Raw genomic sequence first — 18559 nt, 5'->3', positions numbered from 1 at the left:
GGCACTGGGTGTTTTAGAAAGTGTGTCAGGGAGCGACAGAGCAGAGAGGGAGAGAGGAGGGTCGTGACATTCACCCAGGTTTATGTGTTTAACGTAAAAAGGAGGAAGGGAGAAGTCATCTTTGGGAGATAAACGTTACCCAGTGTGGAAAGAAGACGGTTAAAAACAATCTCAGTCAGGTATGAGTCTCATTTTCATAACAGAATAACTAGGACATTCATTTCACAATATTTAAGAATGTTGTGTGGCATGTCATGTCTTGTTTGAATTAGACAATGTCTGTTGTGTGTTGCTATACACATTTAGGAGGACTGTAATTACCTGGATGTTAGACAGGGGTTCTGCTTTCTCTACTTGCTCTGAATGTAGTTTATCTGCTGTTTGACAGCAATAACTACAGTATATCTTGATGTGTATCTCAGACTCACCCCACTGTGAAGTATGTGGTTGTGGCTGGACGATAAACCGAAATACACCACATTAGTACAGCTGTATAGGAAAGACATGTACAGTACCTTATAACAGTTCAAACTGAACAGCGGATATCAGTTGAGATATACTGGTAGTGCCCTGTATCCTGATAATGATGGCAAGAATCTCCAATTCCTGTTGCATGATTCAATGATGATCACGCAGTGAAGGAATGGAGAAGGGGAGATGGAAAGGATGACGAATCGTGTAAAAAGAAGATGCTGTGCAACAGCTACGTTCTACAAGGCATATTATAAAGTTACATGAGATTTGTTACACATTTCAAAGGGAAATGCAATGGATCTAAACGTAAACTATAGGCAGATATACCTATACCTATCTATAGATGGATAGACGAAATCACAGGGAACGTTTATCTTTTGAAAAATAAATGAAAGGAACTGAAATTGGGAACAGTTTAAAACAGCTGTGTGAAATTGAGTTTTGATGAGTGAAATTTGGTTTTTGAAAAGGAAAGAGGAAGTTAATTGGCAGTGAAGAGTGAGAGAGCGATGGAGAAAGAGGGGGGAGCGAAGGAAGGAAAGTGAGTTCGTGACTCATGGTTAGTGATTCCTGCTTTGCTCTTCAGTGCGTGTGTATGTGTGTGCGTGCTTAAGTGTTTGGGCGTGTGTGTGTGTGCGTGAATCATGAGTGTGTGTGTGTTTGTGATGCGCGAGTTGACTCATCTTAACCCGCCGAACCGCGGCGCTGGCGGGGTTAGGGTCATTAAATGTTGTGTGGATGAAGGGCGGGCGGGTTGAATAAAGATAAAACAATACCTTATACGGGTTTATACTTTGTCTATCGACATGTCTGTAGATAATTAGAATGCGACAAGTGTAGCTGGTCAAAACGACATTTTAATTTATATTCGGGTGGAATGTCTGTAGACCTTCGCTGCAACTGTCTGTTTCATTGTCTATAACAGATGAAAAAAGTTAAACTTTGACCCTGTGGCTGCGTCCGTTGTCATGGTTACCCGAGGAGCTCGCAATGAAAGTTCTAAAATTCTCTGATATAATGCACTGCTTTATTTCGTCACACTCACAACCGTAAGCTATTTTCTTAAATAATTATATTGTTGTGAGTTTATTTTCCTGTAATAATGAATAAAAAAGTATCTAAAGTTAAGGCAGTGTCATCTATGATATGGTCATTATTTGAACTGGCTAGCCAGCTAACGTTACAAGGTGTATAGAAGGGGGGTTGCGGATGGGTTACTAGCAATTGCAGCTAGCTAACATAGCATCCCTCTGTTTAAGGCGGGGCGGCAGGGAGCCTAGTGGTTAGAGCGTTGTACTAGTAACTGAAAGGTTGCAAGATTGAATCCCTGAGCTGACAAGGTAAAACATCTGTCGTTCAGCCCCTTGCCAAGGCAGTTAACTCACTGTTCCTAGGCTGTCATTGAAAATAAGAATTTGTTCATAACTGACTTGCCTAGTTAAATAAAGGTAAAATAACATAATCGAGCTGGTGTTTGAGTAGGCTAAACTAGCTAGCTAGCTGCATTTGCTAGCTAGTAAGTGAAAATGAAACTAAATGTATCTCTTGCTTTTTTATTTTGTAATAAATATATTTGTTCAAAACTGTTCAACTATTGTCTTTCTATCTCTTTGAGTCTACTACTCACCACATGTTATGTACTGCGGTGCTAGCTAGCTGTAGCTTATGCTTTCAGGATTAAATTCATTATCTGATCATTTGATTGGGTGGACAACATATCAGCTGCAAGAGCTCTGATAGGTTGGAGGACGTCCTCCTGATGTTGTCATAACTACTGTGTAAGTCTATGGAAGGAGATGAGAACCATGAGCCTCCTAGGTTTTGTATTGAAGTCAATGTACCCAGAGGAGGACAGAAGCTTGCTGTCCTCCAGCTACATCATGGTGCTACCCTTACAGAGTGCTGTTGAGGCTGCTGTAGACCTTCAATATTAGGAAGGGGTTACTAAGGTTTGGTATACCCAGTGTATGGTTGCTGATGGGTTACTAGCAATTGCAGGCGGGTACGGTGGAACAAACCGCTGACCTGCGCACCACTAGTGTGTGCCCTCGCCCCCGACACAGGAAGCACCACACCTGTCTTCCTCTTTTTAAAGATCACAAGAGGTCTCTGTGGGAGGATTAGTGACAGCATAGAAAGAGAGAGAAGCCAATAATATGAACTATTAATTTCATGAAAGGCAATTCGAATGCAGTTCAGAACCAACATCTCAGGCACTAATCCTATAGTGACTGCTTGAGCACTCAGTTAATAAATAAGGGTATGAATAAAGCTTTGTCATATTGTATTGTTAAATGCCAACAGAGAAGGAGGAAAGACAGCAATTCTAACTGCACAAGCATAAAGGAGTTAAACTGCATTTAAATGGTCAAGGGGGTTATCAACCCCTCAGGCCTTTAGCAGTCAGTATCTAAGGAACATTATAAACTGGGTAGTTCGAGCCCTGAATGCTGATTGGCTGATAGCCGTGGTATATCAGACTGTATACCACAGGTATGACAAAACATGTATTTTTAGTGGTCTATTTACGTTGGTAACCAGTTTATAATAGCAATAAGGCACCTCAGGGGTTATGGTACATGGCCAACATACCACAGCCAAGGGCTGTATCCAGGCACTCTGCATTGCGTCGTGTGTAAGAACAGCCCTTAGCCATGGTATATTGGCCACATACCACACCCCCCCGTGCCTTATTGCTTAAACAGACAACAGCAATGCAGCAAATCCATAAAGAAATATTTTCTCTCCTTTATTTGGCATGTTAACCACTCCAGATCCAACCTAGAGAGAGGAAGAAAGAGACATGATGTCCCATCACCATATTGTGCTCAACTAAACCAGGCCTAGGCTATTGAAACAAAATAAATACTGACTGGCTTGCTCAGTCATAACCAATACATTCAAACTTCTGATTTAAGTTGAGTTTAGTTTCTATAATTCAATATAATCTACAAAACATGTAAACTACAATTGAAGGATTGTGTGAGTTGTCAGTACTGTTGATTCTCTCCCAACACATACATAAGTTACATATTGTCACGCAAAGTTACTCTATTAGTGAGCGTGTTATACAAACATTCGCTCTGTGACAGTGTTGTGTGCCTTGTGGCGGTGGTATAGTACGATTTATAAGGCAGCTGAAATGTTGCTGCTGCTCTTTCTGCATGCTACAAGTGTGCAGCAGCATGAGCAGAGTGGTGCGTTACATACCAGCTGGCTTTCTCAGAGGCAGCAGAGGCAGGCTGGGTTCAACTAGGAAATGTGTTACAGACAATACTGTTTTCAGTCTATCAATAAAATGTATTTATAAGGCATTTTCACATCAGCCGATGTCACAAAGTGCTGTACAGAAACCCAGCCTAAAATCTCAAACAGCAAGCAATGCAGATGTAGAAGCACGGTGGCTAGGAAAAACTCCCTAGAAAGGCCAGAACCTAGGAAGAAACCTAGAGAGGAACCAGGCTCTGAGGGGTGGCCAGTCCTCTTCTGGCTGTGCCGGGTGGAGATTATAACAGAACATGGCCAAGATGTTCAAACGTTCATAGAAGACCAGCAGGGTCAGATTATAATAATCACAGTGGTTGAAGAGGATGCAACAGGTCAGCACCTCAGGGGTAAATGTCAGTTGGCTTTTCATAGCCGATCATTCAGAGTTAGAGACAGCAGGTGTGGTTCACAGACTGTATCTGATACTATGGATAGGAGTGTAGTAGTGAATACAGGGAGAGATTGTCACAGAGCGAGGGAAGCAATGAGTGTCATAGAGCGTTGTTGACAAAGTCATTGGAGGGACGAGCAAGTGTAGCATACAGTACATGACAGATTGGTTTTCAAGTGTTTGAAATCAATTGAACTTGGGCCTCGGTGTAGGGTCATTAACTTCACACACTTAGACTATACTCCAATAAGCATGGGTACGGAGTAAGGATTCACTTAGACCAGGGGTCTCCAACCTTTTCTAACATGAGAGCTACTTTAAAAAATAGTAACATGTCGCAAGCTACTATTTTTCTTCTAGTTATCAAATAGCACATTATTCTCTTCTCCTTAGTGTACAAGAGAAAGTAGTGCACTATGTGTTCTGTGAATCTCCCTGGTAAAATAATGGTTCATAAACTAAGAGGGGCCCTATAACATCTGTGATTTCCCCCCCAAATTCTGTTTGATATTTTCCCAAATTATGTTCTCACTTATTTTTCAGTCTTAAAATTAAAATTGTTAATAGAAAAACAAGGAAATTGCATGTTCTGAGTCGATGTCAATGCTTAAATCACATCAAAATACATATTTTTTTCAGGTCTGGAAAAATTGTGATTTTCTTTGTGTATTCCACTTTTTGTGTATCTGGCCCTTTAATTGTGCATCTAGTGAGTGAGGAATCTACCATCTAATGTGAAGGTTTAGCGATGGTTCTGTACTGCTGCTGCTCATTTCATGGCAAAGTGTGCAAATAATAGATACAAATTATATACTTACTCATGATATACTTCTGCCAGGTAAGACTACTTTACAGTTAACATTTAATTGAGAAGGTTTTGCGGAAAGTACTTCTGTCAAACCACAAGTTGATTATCACATCAACTGGCTACACACGGAGTGATAAACAAACGCGCGCATCACAAAGACAGACGGGTATAATATTGCTGGAAAATAATTGGCAGATATTGTGGGATAATGCCAATGTTGTTGTGTTGATTAGATAGTAGCTGGGAGTTTACGGTATCTCATAGTTGTGAGATTTGTGTATGACAGTTTACGATGGAACAAGTGAAAATTGTACTTTCAGAATCGTTTGGCGAGCTACTCATAGGTGGGCGATCAACCTGTTGGAGACTATAACGTTACACTGTAAAACAAAACAAAAATATTGTTTGATTCAATTTACAAAAGTTTATTACCAAGATTCCTTAACATTTTTATGTCAAATCCAATCTGGATTTCGTGTGGTTAATTTAATCTCAAATTACTTCAACCTAGCAAAGTAAATGGAACTCAAATTAAATCAAATTGTATTTGTCACATACACGTGTTTAGCAGATGTTATTGCGGGTGTAGCGAAATGCTCGTGCTTCTAGTTCTGATTTCACAAATACCTAATACACATATCTAAGTAAAGGAATGGAATTAAGAATATATAAATATATGGATGAGCAATTTCAGAGCAGCATAGACTGAGATACAGTAGATAGTATAGAATACAGTATATACATATGAGATGAGTAATGCAAAATGTGTACACATTATTAAAGTGACATTATTAAAGTCACGATTGTTCCGTTTATTAAAGTGGCCAATTATTTCAAGTCTCTCTATGTAGGCAACATAGACAGACTGTGCTAGTGATGGCTGTTTTAACAGTGATGGTCTTGAGATAGAAGCTGTTTTTCAGTCTCTCTGTACCAGCTTTGATGCAACTGTACAGACCTCACCTTCTGGATGATAGTGGGGTGAACAGACAGTGGCTTGGGTGGTTGTCCTGATGATCTTTTTGGCCTTTCCTGTGACATCGGGTGCCATAGGTGTCCTGGGAGGCAGGTAGTTTGCCCCCGGTGATGTGTTGTGCAGACCTCACTACCCTCAGGAGAGCCTTACGGTTGTGGGCGGTGCAGTTGCCGTACCAGGCGGTGATACAGCCTGACAGGATGCTCTCAATTGTGCATCTGTAAAAGTTTGTGAGGGTTTTTGGTGACGAGCTAATTTTCTTCAGCCTCTTGAGGTTGAAGAGGCGCTGTTGCACCTTCTTCACCGCTCTGTCTGTGTGGGTGGGTGGGCCATTTCAGTTTGTCTGTGATGTGTACACCAAGGAACTTAACTTTCCACCTCCTCCACTGGTGTCCCATCGATGTGGATCAGGGGGGTGCTCCCTCTGCTGTTTCCTGAAGTCCACGATCATCTCCTTTGTTTTGTTGACATTGGGTGAGAGGTTATTTTCCTGGCACCACACTCCCAGAGCCCTCACCTCCCCCTGGAGGCTGACTCATCGTTGTTGTTAATCAAGCTTACTACTGTTATGTTGTCTGCAAACTTTATGATTGAGTTGGAGGCATGCATGGCCACGCAGTCATGGGTGAACAGGGAGTACAGGAGGGGCCCCAGTTTTGAGGATCAGCGAAGTGGAGGTGTTGATTCCTACATTCACCACCTGGGGGCGGCCGTCAGGAAGTCCAGGACCCAGTTGTACAGGGCAGGATTTAGACCCAGGTCCTCAAGCTTAATGATGAGCTTGGAGGGTACTATGGTGTTGAATGCTGAGCTATAGTCAATGAACAGCATTCTAACATAGGTATTCGTCTTGTCCAGATGGGATAGGGCAGTGTGCAGTGTGGGTGCGATTGCATCATCTGTGGACCTATTGGGGCGGAAAGCAAATTGGAGTGGGTCTAGGGTGGAGGTGATATGATCCTTGACTAGTCTCTCAAAAGTACTTCATGATGACATAAGTGAGTGCTACGGGGCGATAGTCATTTAGTTCAGTTACCTTTGCATTCTTGGGAACAGGGACAATGGTGGCCATCTTGAAGCATGTGGGGACAGCAGACTGGGATAGGGAGAAATTGAATATGTCCATAAACACATCAGCCAGCTGGTCTGTGCATGCTCTAAGGACGCAGCTAGGGATGCCGTCTGAGCCAGCAGCCTAGCGAGTGTCGGTGGCACTGTGTTATCATCAAAGTGGGCAAAGAACATGTTTAGCTTGTCTGGGAGCAAGGCGTCATGGCTGGTTTTCCTTTTGTAGTTCGTAATTGTCTGTAGACCCTGCCACATACACTCAGCAAAAAAAGAATCGTCCTCTCACCGTCAACTGCGTTTATTTTCAGCAAACTTAACATGTGTAAATATTTGTATGAACATAACAAGATTGACAAATGAGACATAAACTGATCAAATTCCACAGACATGTGACTAACAGAAATGGAATACTGTGTCCCTGAACAAAGGGGGGTCAAAATCAAAAGTAACATTCAGTATCTGGTGTGGCCACCAGCTGCATTAAGTACTGCAGTGCATCTCCTCCTCGTGGACTGCACCAGATTTGCCAGTTCTTGCTGTGAGATGTTACCCCACTCTTCCACCAAGGCACCTTCAAGTTCCCGGATATTTCTGGGGGGGAGGGCCCTAGCCCTCACCCTCCGATCCAACAAGTCCCAGGCGTGCTCAATGGGATTGAAATCCGGGCTCTTCGCTGGCCATGGCAGAACACTGACATTCTTGTCTTGCAGGAAATCATGCACAGAACGAGCAGTACGGCTAGTGGCATTGTCATGCTGGAGGGTCATGTCAGGATGAGCCTGCAGGAAGGGTACCGCATGAGGGAGGAGGATGTCTCTCCTGTAACGCACAGCATTGAGATTGCCTGCAATGACAACGAGCTCCGTCCAATGATGCTGTGACACTCTTCCCCAGACCATGACGGACCCTCCACCTCCAAATCAATCCAGCTCCAGAGTACAGGCCTCGGTGTAATGCTCATTCCTTCGACGATAAACGCAAATCCGACCATCACCCCTGGTGAGACAAAACTGCGACTCGTCAGTGAAGTGCACCTTTTGCCATCCTGTACCTGTCCCGCAGGTGTGATGTTCGGATGTACCGATCCTGTGCAGGTGTTGTTACACGGTCTGCCACTGCAGAGACGATCAGCTGTCCATCCTGTCTCCCTGTAGCGCTGTCTTAGGCGTCTCACAGTACGGACATTGCAATTTATTGCCCTGGCCACATCTGCAGTCCTCATGCCTCCTTGCAACATGCCTAAGGCACGTTCAAGCAGGGACCCGGGGCATCTTCTTTTGTTTATGGTTCATTGAACAAACATGGGAAACAGTGTTTAAATCCTTTACAATGAAGATCTGTGAAGTTATTTGGATTTTTATTAATTATCTTCCAAAGACAGGGTCCTGAAAAAGAACGTTTCTTTTTTTTGCTGAGTTTACGTCTTGTGTCTGAGCTGTTTTGCGACTCCACTTTGTCTCTATACTGATGTTTCATCTGTTTGATTGTCTTACAGAGAGAATGACCACTGTTTATATTCTGCTATATTCCCACCATTTCTTTCAGTGTAATGTGAATGCTGCCATCTATCTGCGGTTTCTGGTTAGGGTAGGTTTTAATAGTCACAGTGGGTACAACATCTCCTATACACTTCTTGATGAAATCAGTAACCGTCTCGGTGTACACATCAATATTATTCTCTGAAGCTACCCGGGACACATCCCAATTCGCGTGATCAAAACAATCTTGAAGCGTGGATTCCGATTGGTCATACCAGCGTTGAATATTCCTCAGCACTGGTACTTCTTATTTGAGTTTATGCCTATAAGAAGGGAGGAGCAAAATGGAGTCATGGTCAGATTTGCTGAAAGGAGGGTGGGAGAGGGCCTTAATGCATCCAGGAAATTTGAGTTACAATGTTCGAGTGTTTTTCCAGTGCGAGTGCTACAGTCAATATGCTGATAGAATTTAGCTAGCCTTTTCCTCAAATTTGCTTTGTTAAAATTGAAATCAATGTGCTTAAACTGATTGTTTTAGTTATGCTAACAAGCTACTCAATTTGTTTTGACAAGTTTTTGAGTGGAGAGGACACATATTTGCTAGTTAGAAAAACAAAACTATTTGTTGTTTGAATTGAACAACGTTATACAGTTGAAACAACTACTTTGAAAATTACACATTTCAGAACTGACAAAGTTTTTGAAATTATATAATATAGATTTAAGTAGGGAACATTATGCTCCCATCAGTCTCTTGCTCTTGTGTGAGCTTTTTCACCAGTTTCAAAACCGGCAGCGCAATCTGTAATTTCAACCCATTAACGGACCACTTTAGCTACAATGACATTCTCAGTCATGGTTACATAAGCTTTTTACTTGTTACTTTTTACATGTAGTTGTTTATCGTCCTTCTTTAAATGCACTAGCTAAAATCGCTCTGGATAAAAGTGTCTGACCAAAATGTAAATGTAAAAACTAACTGTTGCAAATACTGAGTATTATTCTAATGAGCTCCACCCCCCCCCCCCAAAATAAGTTGAAGTCATCTTGATATTTTCAGTTAACACTACTGTTATGTTGCTTCAGTTGATTTGACTTGAGTAAACAAGTCGTTCTTAGCTCATTTAATTTCATAAGTTAAGACAAGATAACTTCATCGTATCAAATTAACTTGATATTTTTGTCAAATCAACTGTTATGTTGGTTCAATTGATTTCACTTCATGGTTGTGAATTTCTAAGTTGAGTAAGCGCATTGTTTTTGCTAACTTAATTTGAATTGATATCTTTTGAATTTTTCAGTCGGTTGAAATCAACTCACGCATAAAGGGAAGGACACTCAACAAGCACAGCACCAACACAAATGACTGATGATTGGCTGAGAGAAGTTGATGATAAAAATGATTGTGGGAGCTGTCTTGTTAGACTTCAGTGCAGCTTTTGACATTATCGATCATTGTCTGCTGCTGTAAAAATGTATGTGTTATGGCTTTACACTAGTGGTCGACCGATTAATCGGAATGGCCGATTAATTAGGGCTGATTTCAAGTTTTCATAACAATCGGAATGGGCGCGGATTTGCCCATTTTTTAAAATATATTTTTTACACATTTATTTAATATTTATTTAACTAGGCAAGTCAGTTAACACATTCTTATTTTCAATGACGGCCTAGGAACGGTGGGTTAACTGCCTCGTTCAGGGGCAGAAAGACAGATTTTCACATTGTCAGCTCGGGGGATCCAATCTTGCAACCTTACAGTTAACTAGTCCAACACAATAACGACCTGCCTCTCTCTCGTTGCACTCCACAAGGAGACTGCCTGTTACGCAAATGCAGTAAGCCACGGTAAGTTGCTAGCTAGCAACTAAGTTTAGCTAGCTCTAAACTTATCTTATAAAAACAATCAATCATAATCACTAGTTAACTACACATGGTTGATGATATTACTAGATATTATCTAGCATGTCCTGTGTTGCATACAAGTATCTAAGTATCTAAGTATCTGACTGAGCGGTGGTAGGCAGAAGCAGGCGCGTAAACATGAATTCAAACAGCACTTTTGTGCGTTTTGCCAGCAGCTCTTCGTTGTGCGTCAAGCATTGCGCTGTTTATGACTTCAAACCTATCAACTCCCGATATGAGGCTGGTGTGACCGAAGTGAAATGGCTAGCTAGTTAGCGTGCGCTAATAGCGTTTCAAACTTCACTCGCTCTGAGCCTTGGGGTGGTTGTTTCCCTTGGTCTGCATGGGTAACACTGCTTCGATGTTGTGGCTTTTGTCGTTGTGTTGCTGGTTCGAGCCCAGGGAGGAGCGAGGAGAGGGACGGAAGTTATACTGTTACACTGGCAATACTAAAGTGCCTATAAGAACATCCAATAGTCAAAGGTTAATGAAATACAAATGGTATAGAAGGAAATAGTTCTATAATAACTACAACCTAAAACTTCTTACCTGGGAATATTGAAGACTCATGTTAAAAGGAACCAACAGCTTTCATATGTTCTCATGTTCTGAACTGAAACGTTATTTTTATTACATAGCACATATTGCACTTTTACTTTCTTCTCCAACACTTTGTTTTTGCATTATTTAAACCAAATTGAACATGTTTCATTATCTACTTGAGGCTAAATTGATTTTATTGATGTATTATATTAAGTTAAAATAAGTGTTTAATTCAGTATTGTTGTAATTGTCATTATTACAAATACATTTTTTATTATAAAAATCAATAAATCGGTCGACCTCTACTTTACACCCCCTGCTATAATGTGGATAAAGAGTTACTTGTCTAACAGAACACAGAGAGTGTTCTTTAATGGAAGCCTCAACCATAATCCAGATAGAATCAGGAATTACCCAGGGTAGCTGTTTAGGCCCTCGCTATTTTCCGTCTTTACTAACAACATGCCACTAGCTTTGAGTAAGGCCAGTGTGTCTATGTATGTGGATGACTCAATGCTATACATGTCAGCTACTACAATGACTGAAATGACTGCAACACTTAACAAAGAGCTGCAGTTAGTTTCAGAATAGGTAGAGAGGAATGTTAGTTCTAAATATTTCCAGAACTAAAAGCATTGTATTTGGGACAAATCATTCACTAAACCCTAAACCTCAATTACATCTAGTAATGAATAATGTGGAAATTGAGCAGGTTGAGGTGACTAAACTGCTTGGAGTAACCCTGGATTGTAAACTGTCATGGTCAAAACATTTTGATTCAACCGTTGCTAAGATTGGGAGAAGTCTGGCCATAATAAAGCACTGCTCTGCCTTCTTAACACTATCAACAAGGCAGGTCCTACAGGCCCTGGTTTTGTCGCACCTAGACAACTGTTCAGTTGTGTGGTCAGGTGCCACAAAGAGGGACTTGGGAAAATTGCAGTTGCCTCAGAACAGGGCAGCACGGCTGGCCCTTAAAAGTACACGGAGAGCTAACATTATTGACATGCATGTCAATCTCTCCTGGCTCAAAATGGAAGAGAGATTGACTTCATCATTACTTGTTTTTCTAAGAGATGTTGACAAGCTGAATGTACCGTTTAAAATACTAGCGCACAGCTCGGACACCCATGCATACGCCACAAGACATGCCACCAGAGGTCTCTTCACAGTCCCCAAGTCCAGAACAGACTATGGGAGGCGCACAGTACTACATTGACCCATGACTACATGGAACTCTATTCCACATCAGGTAACTAATGCAAGCAGTAAAAAGCAGGTAGAAATGCACCTTATGGAACAACGGGGACTGTGAAGAGACACACACACAGGTACAGACACATGTATACGCACACATTGGGATATTGTTGTATGGTGGGATTGAACATTTTGTGTTGTGGATATGTGGTGGTGTAGGGATGTTATATGATGTACTGTTTTATCTTTAGCTCATTCAGTACAAACATAGATCACTGTTTTATCTGTTGATTTATATGTAATGTGGGTCCTTTGGTGTGTTTGGACCCCAGGAAGAGTATCTGCTGCCTTGGCAGCAGCTAATGGGGATCCCTAATAAATACAAATAGAAAATGTAACATTTATTTAGCACATTTAGTTGATTTGACTAGATAAAACGAGTCATTTTGACTGGATCTCAATATATATTTTTGCAGTGTACTCCAATAAGCATGGGTACAGAGAATAAGGCTTTTGTCAGGAACTAGGTGATAAGCTGCAGTAACGTTTCAGGTCAAACTATTGTAGAAAAGCTTGTGAAATTATTGATATCTCTTCTTTGCAACAGAGTTTCACCCTGTCGGAGCAACAATGACATCACATGTGAAGCTCAGAAAAGAGAGAGTTGGAGCTGTGGACTATGACACACAAATCAAAGGTAGGGGAAGTCCTTGATGTTTTTATCCTCTTACATTACTTTACTGCACAGCCAGCGAAAATTTACATGCTAAAATCTTGGTGGGGCAAACTCACCATTTTTATTTTTTTTATGCCAGCAATGCCACTACACAATAGAACACTAAACAATACATTAATTGTACTTAAACAAATGTGGTATCTACTGACAATTGAGGGAACGATGAGCGGATAAGATGCATTCTGTAATTTCGATGAAGACATTAATGAGCGAGCTAAGACAGACGTAGTCAATATAACTATGTGTTCAGCAGTTTTGAAATGTACAGCGACAGAATGCAGAACATGCTGCTCTTGCAGTATTTTTCCTGTACACCAAGTCAGAACTGTAGGATAAATAAAGGGGGCTTATAAGCAGACAATGAAACCTCTTACAATATTAGATGATGACATTTCTCAAAAACAGGTTATAGGCTACCTGATTCCAAGATGGCGTAGCAGTCAGACGTCTTTGTCTTGTCTCGTCCCATGTATATATCTTTTATATATTTTTCTTCGCATTCTTTTAAATATTTTTCCTAAACCTCTGCCATGCTGCCAAACACACCCTCGTAAAACTGACCATCCTACTGATCCTTGACTTCGGCGATGTCATTTACAAAATAGCCTCCAACACTCTACTCAACAAATTGGATGCAGTCTATCACAGCAGCACCTGTACATAGCTTGTCTGTAAATAGCCCATCCAATGTATACTGTATAGGTGCCAGGCGCACTGGTTTGAGTGTGTCAAGAACTGCAACGCTGCTGGGTTTTTCACGCTCAACTGTTTCTTGTGTTTATCAAGAATGGTCCACCACCCAAAGGACATCCAGCCAACTTGACACAACTGTGGGAAGCATTGTAATCAACATGGGCCAACATCCCTGTGGAACGCTTTCAACACCTTGTAGAGTCCATGCCATGTTTGCCTTCAGGCGTTTTTGAGGGCAAAATGGGTGCAACTCAATATTAGTAAGGTGTTCCTCATGTTTTTTACGCTCGGTGTAGATCCAAGAAGAAACGCGGGAGTGGCAAGCGAAGAGCCAAGATCTGAACCACATCCAAAACCTATGGCAAGATCTGAAAACAAGAAGGCCCACCCACTATTAAAGCTCCCAATCCACCGCTTTATTGACAACGTTTCCATCCCAAACGGATCTTCGTCAGGTCGAACAGAAAAAGATCTGAGAACAGCAGTTGGTGGAGGGCACCTCTCAAACATTGAATAATTAGAGTGGTTTGCTGCTGAAGAGGGGCCAAATTGCCAGTAGAAAGGTGCAGTAAGCTCATTGATGGCTACAAGAAGAGTTTATCTGCAGATATCTTGGCCAAAGGCCATGCAACCAAGTACTAGCTCTGGGGTTGCAATAATTTTGTCCATGGCATTTGTCTTTATTTTCTAAATTACTTATAAAATTAGTTCTGCGATGTTGAAAATCCAATAAGGTTATTTTAACTTATTTGAGAAGAAATAGTGAATAATTCACGAAAAGTGCCAATATATTTGGCTGCAACTGTATACATCTATCTCCTTACCAATTTTTCTTTCCCTTTCTCTCTCTCCCATCTCTCCCTCTCTTTCCCTTTCTATCTCTCCCTCTCTTTCCCTTTCTATCTCTCCCTCTCTTTCCCTTTCTATCTCTCCCTCTCTTTCCCTTTCTATCTCTCCCTCTCTTTCCCTTTCTATCTCTCCCTCTCTTTCCCTTTCTATCTCTCTATCTCTTTCCCTTTCTATCTCTCTCTCTCTCCCTTTCTCTCTCTCTCTCTCTCCCTTTCTCTCTCTCTCTCTCTCCCTTTCTCTCTCTCTCTCCCTTTCTCTCTCTCTCTCCCTTCTCTCTCTCTCTCTCTCTCTCTCTCTCTCTCTCTCTCTCTCCTTTCTCTCTCTCTCTCTCTCTCTCTCTCTCTCTCTCTCTCTCTCTCTCTCCCTTTCTCTCTCTCTCTCTCTCTCCCTTTCTCTCTCTCTCTCTCTCTCTCTCCCTTTCTCTCTCTCTCTCCTTTCTCTCTCTCTCTCTCTCTCTCTCTCTCTCTCTCTCTCTCTCTCTCTCTCTCCTTTCTCTCTCTCCCTTCTCTCTCTCTCTCTCTCTCTCCCTTTCTCTCTCTCTCTCTCCCTTTCTCTCTCTCTCTCTCCCTTTCTCTCTCTCTCTCTCCCTTTCTCTCTCTCTCTCTCCCTTTCTCTCTCTCTCTCTCCCTTTCTCTCTCTCTCTCTCTCCCTTTCTCTCTCTCTCTCTCCCTTTCTCTCTCTCTCTCTCCCCTTCTCTCTCTCTCTCCCCATCTCTTTCCCTTTCTCTCTCTCCATCTCTTTCTCTCTCTCTCTCCATCTCTTTCTCTCTCTCTCCATCTCTTTCCCTTTCTCTCCTTCTCTCCGTCTCTTTCCTTCTCTCTCTTCCTCCCCCCTCTTTCCTTTCTCTCTCACTCTCTCTCCCTCCCCGTCTCTTGCTTTCTTCTCTCACTCTTTGTCTGTATCTCTCTCTCCGCTCTCACCCCCAGAGGTGCGTTGTCAGTTGGTGGACCAGTTGAAGGTTTTGGATCTGCAGTTGGAGCAGAAATCTCAGCAGCTTCAGGATCTGACAGACTACCTGCGTAGACGCAGTGAGATAGAAGGAGAGTACGCACGCTCGCTGGACAAATTGGCCGAGAGGTTTACCTCCAAAATCAAAAGGTAAGTTGCTCACAGATATGTTTGTGCTATTTCTGTTAGTGTTATTCCAACTCATTGAGTTGGCAGGACAGCACAAACAGATATGGGACCAGGCTAGAGTTGATATGGCTTTGTGTCTCTGAAACTACTCTCATGCCATGCTAGTTGGTTTCCCTGACACAGATTAAGCCTATTCCTGAACTAAAAAAGGTGTTTTTACATTTCCCATTCTAATATTTTCCATTCTAGTAACTAGTGGTTAATTTCTATGGTTAAAACATGTCCCTTCCCTGTGCCTCTATCTTTCAGGAAGGAGCCTGGCAGTGGTCAGTCTGTGGCCCAGTGTTGGCTGGTCCTGCTGGCTCAGACCAGACAGGAGAGCAAAGACCACAGTGGTGTGAGTGACAGCTGTAGCACCACCCTCACCCAGCCCCTCACACACTCTCTGGAGATCACACAGCGCCTGGCCAAGAGGGTACTGCTTTATCTTCATTTGATTAATTTAGCCAGGATAGTCCACTCAGTTACACTTGCAACTGTTTTCCAATGAGTCCTGGGGAATCCTATCTATCTCTATTCTGTCTCTCTCTATTCTGTCTCTTCTAGAATAGAATATGTCTATTCTATCTCTGTCTCTATTCTATCTGTCTTTATTATCTCTATTCTATCTCTACCTCTATTCTATCTATGTCTCTAGTCTATCTATGTCTCTAGTCTATCTCTCTCTTCTATCTACAGTTGAAGTCGAAAGTTTACAAACACCTTAACCAAATACATTTAAACTCAGTTTTTCACAATTCCTGACATTCAATCCTAGTTTAAATTTTTGTTTTGTTTTAGGACAGTTAAGATCTCCACTTTATTTTAAGAATGTGAAATGTCAGAATAATAGTAGAGTGATTTATTTCAGCTTATATTTCTTTCTTCACATTCCCAGTGGGTCAGAAGTTTACATACACTCAGTTAGTATTTGGTAGCATTGTCTTTAAATTGTTTAACTTTGGGTCAAACGTTTCAGGTAGCGTTCCCCAAGCTTCCCACAATAAGTTGGGTGAACATAGGCCCATTCCTCCTGACAGAGCTGGTGTAACTGAGTTAACTGCTCGCACACATGCTTTTTCAGTTCTGTCCACACATTTTCTATAGGATTGAGGTCAGGGCTTTGTGATGGCCACTCAAATACCTTGACTTTGTTGTCCTTAAGACATTTTGCCACAACTTTGGAAGTATGCTTGGGGTCATTGTCCATTTGAAAGATCCATTTGTGACCAAGTTTTAACTTCCTGACTGATGTCTTGAGATGTTGCTTCAATTTATCCACATAATTAACCCCCACAGCATGATGCTTCATGGTTGGGATGGTGTTCTTCGGCTTGCAAGCCTCCCCCTTTTTCCTCCATACGTTATGTATGGTCATTATGGCCAAACAGTTCTATTTTTGTTTCATCAGACCAGAGGACATTTCTCCAAAAGTACGACCTCTGCCCCCATGTGCAGTTGCAAACCGTAGTCTGGCTTTTTTTATGGTGGGTTTGGAGCAGTGGCTTCTTCCTTGCTGAGCGGCCTTTCAGGTTATGTCGATATAGGACTCGTTTTACTGTGGATATAGATACGTTTGTATCTGTTTCCTCCAGCATTTTCACAAAGTCCTTTGCTGTTGTTCTGGGATTGATTTGCACTTTTCGCACAAAAGTACTTTCATCTCTAGGAGACAGAACACATCTCTTTCCTGAGCGGTATGACGGCTGTGTGGTCCCATGGTGTTTATACTTGCGTACTATTGTTTGTACAGATGAACGTGGTACCTTCAGGCATTTGGAAATTGCTCCCAAGAATGAACCAGACTTGTGGAGGTCTACAATTGTTTTTCTGAGGTCTTGGCTGATTTATTTAGATTTTCCCATGATGTCAAGAAAAGAGGCACTGAGTTTGAAGGTAGGCCTTGAGGTACACCTCCAATTGACACAAATTATATCAATTAGCCCATCAGAAGCTTCTAAAGCCATTACATCATTTTCTGGAATTTTCCAAGCTGTTTAAAGGCACAGTCAACTTGGTGTATGTAAACTTCTGACCCACTGGAATTATGATAAAGTGAATTATAATCTGAAATAATCTGTCTGTAAACAATTGTTGGAAAAATGACTTGTGTCATTCACAAAGTAGATGTCCTAACTGACTTGCCAAAACTATTGTTTGTTAACAAGAAATTTGTGGAGAGGTTGAAAATGAGTTTTAATGACTCCAACCTAAGTGTATGTAAACTTCTGACTTCAACTGTATGTCTCTATTCTATCTCTGTCTCTATTTTATCTCTATTCAGCCTGTCTCTTCTATCTATGTCTCTTTTATCTCTGCCTCTATTATATCTCTGCCTCTATACTATCTATGCCTGTTCTCTCTGTCTCTATTCTATCTCTATTATATATCTGTCTATGCCTCTGTCTGTCTCTATTCTGTCTGTCTCTATTATATCTGTCTCTATTGTCTCTGTTATATTGCTGTTTATTTTCTATCTGTCTCTAGTCTGTCTATTGCTGTTCTATCTTTCTCAATTATGTCTCTATTATATCTCTGTCTGTCTCTATTGTCTCTATTCTATATCTTCTCAATTCTGTCTTTATTCTGTCTCTATTTTGTATTATATATTTGTCTCTCTTGACTCTATTCTATCTCTGTCTCTATTCTGTCTCTGTTCTATATCTATTGTCTAGATTCTGTCTATTCTCTCTATTATATCCCTGTCTCTATTGTCTCTATTCCGTATTTGTCTCTATTCTAAATCTGTATCTATCTCTGTCTCTATTGTCTTTACTCTATTTATGTCTCTATTCTGTCTCTATTACCTCTCTCTATCTGTCTCGTCTCTATTCTATATGTTTTATCTCAATTCTGTCTCTATTCTATTTCTATCTCTGTCTATGTCTCTATTGTCTCTTTTATATATACACCTCTATTCTATCCCGGTCTCTATTATATCTCTGTCTCTCTATTTTGTCTCTATTCTGTCTCTGTCTATATTCTATATCTGTCTCTACTGTCTATTTTATATCTATTGCCTCTATTCTATCTCTTATGTCTGTTTGATCTCTGTTCT

General features: G+C 41.3%; 1 protein-coding gene across 4 annotated transcripts in view; it reads left to right on the top strand.

Moving 5' to 3' along the window:
- The window catches only part of LOC109908324 (rho GTPase-activating protein 4), a 39778-nt gene continuing 21219 nt past the window's right edge, over positions 1 to 18559 (top strand). The window contains exons 1-4 of one of the 4 annotated variants that reach the window (XM_020506952.2): positions 1 to 179; positions 12715 to 12804; positions 15312 to 15483; positions 15772 to 15937. In XM_020506952.2, coding sequence (XP_020362541.1) covers positions 12738 to 12804; positions 15312 to 15483; positions 15772 to 15937 — 405 coding nt within the window. In that variant the 5' untranslated portion in view covers positions 1 to 179; positions 12715 to 12737. Of the gene's footprint in view, positions 180 to 4853; positions 4971 to 5062; positions 5107 to 10219; positions 10311 to 12714; positions 12805 to 15311; positions 15484 to 15771; positions 15938 to 18559 lie in introns of those variants that run through there. The other 3 variants (XM_020506954.1, XM_020506955.2, XM_020506953.2) reach the window with 3 other exon arrangements.

This window comes from Oncorhynchus kisutch, linkage group LG17 (genome assembly GCF_002021735.2).
Source record: "Oncorhynchus kisutch isolate 150728-3 linkage group LG17, Okis_V2, whole genome shotgun sequence".
Classification (NCBI taxonomy): Eukaryota; Metazoa; Chordata; class Actinopteri; order Salmoniformes; family Salmonidae; genus Oncorhynchus; species Oncorhynchus kisutch.
This window is presented reverse-complemented; position numbering and strand designations above follow the sequence as displayed.